General features: G+C 44.0%; 1 protein-coding gene across 1 annotated transcript in view; it reads right to left on the bottom strand.

The window, feature by feature from the left end:
* Nucleotides 1-6,384, bottom strand: part of LOC107294047 (cell division cycle protein 27 homolog) — a gene marked incomplete in the record, with an annotated part of 101,938 nt that extends 95,554 nt beyond the window's left edge. Inside the window, 1 exon segment of the mRNA XM_015823253.1 lies at nucleotides 6,257-6,384. Within this exon segment, the coding sequence (XP_015678739.1) occupies nucleotides 6,257-6,283 (27 nt within the window).
* Nucleotides 6,385-6,727: the final 343 nt, after the last annotated feature.

Raw genomic sequence — 6,727 nt, 5'->3', positions numbered from 1 at the left:
GGCCGACAAATGGTCTTCCAATGTCAGCCGTGGATCCAGGAGGACTCCCAAGTTGCGGGCCCTCTCTGAGGGGGCCAAAATTTCGCCCCCTATAGTCAGCGATGGGGTCAGCTGACTATGCCGAGGCGCCGGCAGCCACAGCCACTCAGTCTTGGAAGGGTTGAGCCTGAGTCTGTTCCTCCCCATCCAGACCCGTATGACCATATCTTCGCTCTACAAAGTTCACCCATTGCTTGAACTGTTGTAGAACTTCTGTTTTGCTCTTTAAGAAATAGCAAAACCCATATCTGGTGTAGTCATCTACTAAGACTAGTACGTACCTAGCCCCTCCTAGAGGGCACCATAGGACCAATTAAATCAGCGTGCACTAACTGCAAAACTCTGTTTGTTTGCCTTGAGCTTTTCTTACTTACAGGATACACTCTGGACTTTGACTCCTTACAAATAGCGCAATCTAAATATGTGTTGCATTGCTTAATGTGTAGTCCTTCCGCTAAGTCTGGCATCCTTTGCAGCACTCTAAAACTTGCATGACCTAACCTCCTGTGTAATAAATGTACGCAATTATCATGCGTGGGAGTGTTTGTAAGTGTTCGTGCACAACCATCCTGCTTCCTTCCTAACACGTACAAATTATCCAGCTTAACACCTTGTGCACAAATCCTCCCACCTTTCCTGATGGTGTATTCACCCTTTGCAAACAGTACTTCATACACCATATTATCCAAGCTCGAAATACTGAGTAAATTATGATCTAACTCTGGTACATATAATACATTATCCAATGTTTCTCCAATACCAGGTACATAAACTTTACCTTCCCCTTTAACAGCAGACTGTTGTTCATTAGCCAAGCTAACAAATGTTTGTTTAGCTGGTCTTAGGTTTGAAAACATTTGTGGGTCATTTGCAATATGCTGACTCGCCCCACTGTCCAACAGCCAAGTGTTTTTTTCAGTTAATGTTGCTGCCAGGGAAAATGTCGGTTGTGTAACTCAACGACCTTGTTTCGCTGCTCCTCTGTTTATCCTCTCAGGGCAGCGTCTCTGGAGATGCTCTGTAGAACCACACGTGAAGCAGTGTTTCACCATGCAAACGTTCTTGGCTGCTCTACTGTCATCTTTGGACATTGCAGTTTTAGGCCTGGTCTGTGCGTTGTCACCCCCTCTATGCTGCCTTTCCAGCCATTTCTGTTCCTCCTCCAGCAACCGGCCAGTCAAATAACTCATTGTTAAGTCCCTCTCTTGCATGGACTCTAAACTGGTCACTAGGGCGTCCCATGAAGTGTCCAATGAACTGAGCACCACATACACCTTGTGTGCCTCAGTAAAAGTCATTCCTCTTTCTTCTAACTCTAGGAATGTCTTTCTCATGGACTGCAAATGCGTAGACATGCTCTCTCCCAGTTTCAGCTGGGCCTTATATAGCTTTCTTGTCAGCATTACTTTGCTGCTCGCAGTCTCTCTCACGTACACATTGCACAAAGCTTCCCAACACTTTTTAGCAGACTGGAGACCCCCTCACGTGTATCAGCTGGCTATCCTCCAAACTCAGGATTATGCTGACCAATGCTTTCTCATTCTTTCTCCGGTCCCCATCATCCAGGGCTGCAGGTGGAACAGCAACTATCATCCACAACTCCTCCCTTCACAGGTACATCTCCATTTTCAGACACCAGGAGAGGTAGTTTGTTTCATTCAGACAAGATATTACGAAACCTCCTCCCATTACGCTGACAAAGTCCATGTTGCCTGCTACCACCACAAACCACAAGCCTTAACTCCTCTGGCTCTGGGTCAAGCTCTCACTGGGTTTCTCCTCTCTCTGGGCCCATAACCTGTTAGAGCGTGCACAGTCTTATTGCGCGAAGAGTAAACCAAGGAGTAAACACACTAAACAGTGGTCTATATTAAATGGTGGTTTATCTTACACTATCTACAATATCATACACCAGGAACAATATACATACACTTGCTAATACAGCAGGATCCAACAAACCACAGTTACAGCACGAAACGGGAGAGAACACATCAGCAGAGCCTTCCCTTTATACAAAGGCTCTTAAAGAGACACAGACCCTGCTGAGTCATTACCATCATTACATCTTACATCTTACATAAGCTGGTTAGCTGTTAAATCAATACCTTAACAATGGGTCCCTTAGATTGTGTGTGGATTTTTGCAGAATTAACAGAGTGTGCGTGGAAAACATGTACCGCCTCCCCCTCATGAAGGACATGCTAGGCCACTTGGCCAAGGGGAAGATATTCACGAAACTAGACCTGAGGGAGGCGTACTACTGAGTGAGAATTAAAGAAGGCAATGAGTGGAAGAAGTCCTTCAATTGCTCCCTGAGGAGTTACCAGTTTAAAGTAATGCCATTTGGACTGCAGGGGCCCCTCGCAGTGTTCATGCAACTCATAAACGAGGTGCTGAATGAGCATCTTTACAAGGGGGTCTTAGTGTACCTTGACGACATCCTCATTTACACTGAGACCATGGACGAGCATATGAAGCTTGTGCGGCAAGTGCTAAAAAAGCTATTGGACACTAAGCTGTACGCCAAGCTGTCTAAATGCGAATTTCACAAATCTAAACTGGATTACTTGGCCTACTGCGTGTCGTGCGATGGAATAGAGATGGACCCGGGGAAGGTGAAATCCATCTTGGAGTGGCAAGCAGCTGCAAAGTTTCTTGAGGTTTGCAAACTTGTTCAGACAATTCATCCCCTCTTTTGCCAGGATTGCTCTGCCGATCACTGAGCTGTTAAAGACTGGGAAGGGGGGGAGAGAAGCCTCGGCCGAATCAGCCCTTGAACTGGACAATGGAATGCCAAGCAGCACTTGAGAAATTGAAGGGGCTATTTGCCGCTGAGAAAGACATTAATTGGTTCCTTCAAGGTGGATTCCAAGCCAGTGTTGATGCAAGCAGTTTATCTGTGTCTTACAAACTAGTTACCAGAAGTTATAAAGATATTCCTGCAAAACGTAAAGTCTCAAAGTTTGAAGCATATCACTACTGTTAAAATTTCATAGAACTCAGTGAAAATTTAACAGTGGTGTAAAAGTTACATAGCATTAAAAAACCCAATATATTTGTCACACACAAGTAAATTGGTTAGTTTTAAAGATGCCACAAGCCTCTTAACTGTTTTTGCTGCGATAGATTAACATAGCCACATACTAGAAACAGTGATGAAAAGTAAAAATAATTCACCATTATATGAACCATAGAGTAATTATTAAGATTATTTCTAGCACACATTGATTAGGTTCAGTCAGGTTCTTCTCAGGTTTTTCTCCACTGTCATTATAGTTGCCTTCTCCTTTGTTTCATTGCCCTCAATTTCCTAGAGATTGGAAAGGCATCTGATTCTATAATCTGCAAATTGACAACTGGAAATGATTGTGTTAATTGCTTGAGTTATTACTTACTCCAGTTGTCAACCAGGACTAAACATGAAGTGGCCACCAGATGACTGAGTGAAGACAATTCCCTGTCAACAGAAAATGATATCCACTCAAAAGAAAGGGTATGATTTGACTTGCTGGCACTGGCATTGCATATCAACAGATATTCTTTTTCTTTGCAATTTTTAAGAAGCTTTAACCTTGCCTTTGAGAAGAAGATGACAATGAGCTCCAAACAAATGAAAAAGAGTGAACAGTCAGTAAGCACAGTGGGGAAAATAAATAGTAATTTGTAGAGCACAAATCCATGATATTGTAAAATACACAGGATGATACTGTAATATTTGGGGAACTGAAAATAAAAATATCATGGTTTGAAGAGCATACGGGTGAAGAACACAGAAAACTGCATTGCTGTACTAAAGAAATAGAAAGCAACATAAACTAAATAAACTAATAAAAATTATGTATTCATGCCCATAGAAGACCCAAATTACACATGTACCAAAAGTGAACTACTTGAAGAAAAAGCAAAGAGTTAACAAGGACCCCACTAGGTGTTGGAGTTCCTGGACATCTGGTGAAAAATGGGCTACAGGAATCAGGACTGTTGGCTGAGCAACCAGGGCCAGCAGCTGCAAAACTACTGGAAGGAAAGGTGTTCACCCATTGCAAATTTACAGTGATCCAGCTTACATCCTGTGACAATATCTGTAACACCATCAAACATCCACATCTGCCTATCCCAGGTCCTTGGAAAGGACTTGATAGCTAGACAAAAATGCCCAACCTTCTAATATATGAGAGGCTGTCACAGAGGGGGACACCTTATTCTCCAAAGCACCTGAGGGCAAGACAAGAATGGATGGAAATTTATCAAGGAGAGATCCAACCTAGAATTAAGGAGACACTACCTGACAGTGAGAACAATTAACTAGTGGAACGGCTTGCCTCCAGAAGTTGTGGGTGCTCCATCACTGGAGATTTTAAAGAAGAGATTGGACAGCCATTTTTCTGGAATGGCATAGGGTCTCCTGCTTGGGCAGGGGGTTGGACTAGACTAGGACTCCTAGATTCCTCTTGCAGTTACTGCTATTGAGCCAGGTACCACCTATTCTATACCTGTGCATTTGTTTTTTCTTGACTAAGTGTAAAACCTTACTTTTCTGACCATTGCATTTTTTTGGAATAGGGCCCAGTGTTCAAGTCTGTCAAGATCCTTCTGAATCTTGAGCCTATTGTCTGGGGTGTTGGGTATTGCCCCCGGCTTGGTGTTGTCTGCATATTTGATAAGTTCCCCTTCCATCCCCTCATCTAAATCATTTATGAAGATGTTGAAGAGTACTGGGCCTAAGACTGAACCTTGGGGTGCCCCACTGCCTTCATGTAGCTGTAGTTCCATTGAGGACTACATGTTGAGTGTGTTTGGTGAACCAGTTATGAATCCTTCTGGTGGTGATGCTGTCTACCCCACATTTTTCTATCTAGCACCTAGATTTCGGGAAAGAAGTGTAAATGCCGAAAATGAATCTTCAGTGACATGTTGCACTTCATGGTCTTGTATGCTGTAAGAAGTTTGTCAACCAGCTAAATGTAGTTTGGTGCTCTGTAGTTGTCAAGAAAATTCTCAATGACATCCTTGAATGCTTTCCATGCAATTTTCTCTGGCCCCACTAACAGATCTTTGAACGGTTTGTCAAGTTATTCTTGGAAACATCCGTCTCAAATAACAAAATATTTCACCTTCCGTGTTCATCACTTTTACAAAACTTTTCCTCAGTCTGAGTTTTATGTGAAGTGGAGGCAAAATTAACTTTGTTGGATCAACAATTGCTTCATGTGCCATGTTTTTCTGTCCTGGAACCAAATTCTTTTAGAGTGTCCATTTCTTTTTAATGTAATGCAACTCTCTTGCACAGCTGTTGTATTCACATATGTAACAGCAGTACTGAGTATATCCAAGCTGCATTCCAAGCAGCAGAGCCACTACTTTTAGATCTCCAGATATTCCAGTTGTACTTGGTGTACTGGATGTGCTTTAACAACAGTTCCATGTTTTCGTATGTTTCTTTCATGGGAGCAGCATAGCCAACAGGTACTGAAGGGTGTACATTGCCATTGTGTAAAAACAAAAGAATTCCATAAAATGGTACCTGGTAAGTTAAATTACAGGTTATTTTCATGATTACCAGCCAAAAATCTATAAGATACACCCAAAAGTGTTCAGGAAGCAAAATCTTTGTTGTCCAGTGAAACCTTTGACCATGACACTGTAAAAACCAGATAATAAGGCAAGTGAGTATTTGGTTTGGGGCTTTTGTGTTTACGGGAGTAATAAAAGGGAAGCCTTCAATGGGAGATATGGGACAGGGATTTAAGAAGCTGAGAGAGGGTTCATGTAGGGAAGTGTCTTACAGACTAGGTGTGTGAAAGAGGACAAAAGCAAAATGTAATCCTTGGGGGGGGGAGGTTTTTGAGAGTTGAGTGAATGTGTTTAAATTGGTCTGGGGAGGGACAAATGCAAAAGGCGATTTTTAAAAACTACACATCGTTCCTTCCAGAGGAGAGAAGTGAGCTGATTTAGTGATGTAGGGAGAGTCCAAGTGCGAACGCGACATTCGCAAAGGCAATAACATATTGAAGAAAGTGAGATTACAGAAAATTCTCTTGCACCGCCATCCCCCATTCCCTGTAAGGAGCAAAAGCTGTTTGTAAAGAAGCCGTATCTTGTCAAGAGAAAAAGAAAAGGAGCAGGAACCCTTCTTTCTCCTGAGGCTCGCTTCTTCTTTCAGCTGCCTTCGTTTCTCCCCTCCCCACTACAGGCCTTTCGCCACCGGTGTCCGTACCTGGACGGGTTCCTGCAGCACCGTCATCCTGCCCCGGGTCCCCCCTCAGGAACAGGACCCGGATGATAGAGGTGGGGAGAGGGCGCCTTCTTTCTGTGCTCCCTCCTCCTGCTCCTACTAACAGACTCAAACACCGCCTCGGGAGATGACGCGGCGGCGACCCGGATCCAACGTCATTTAAACTGGCAGCGACCGTTACCCGGGCCGTTGAAGGAGGTAAGTGGAAGGAAGGAAGGCCCCAGCCCGTCAGGAGCCGAGTGTTGCCGAGTGGCCGGCGGAAAGTGACGAAAAGACCCAACGGCAAGACCTCTTCCGCTGCTCCTTCCCGAGCGGAGGCGGAAAGGATGTGAACGAACACGAAAGCCAGGCTTCTTCGCTCTTGACGGAAAGAGCCGAAAGAAGGAGAAAACGCGTCGGGCTTTGACGACTTGCTTAATAAGTCACCAAAGCGTCGTCCCGTCTCCGCTTATC

This window comes from Protobothrops mucrosquamatus, unplaced genomic scaffold, assembly GCF_001527695.2.
Source record: "Protobothrops mucrosquamatus isolate PMUCROS unplaced genomic scaffold, P.Mucros_1.0 scaffold1814, whole genome shotgun sequence".
Lineage (NCBI taxonomy): Eukaryota > Metazoa > Chordata > Lepidosauria > Squamata > Viperidae > Protobothrops > Protobothrops mucrosquamatus.
Note: the sequence above shows the minus strand (reverse complement) of the source record. Positions and strands in the feature narration are given on the sequence as shown.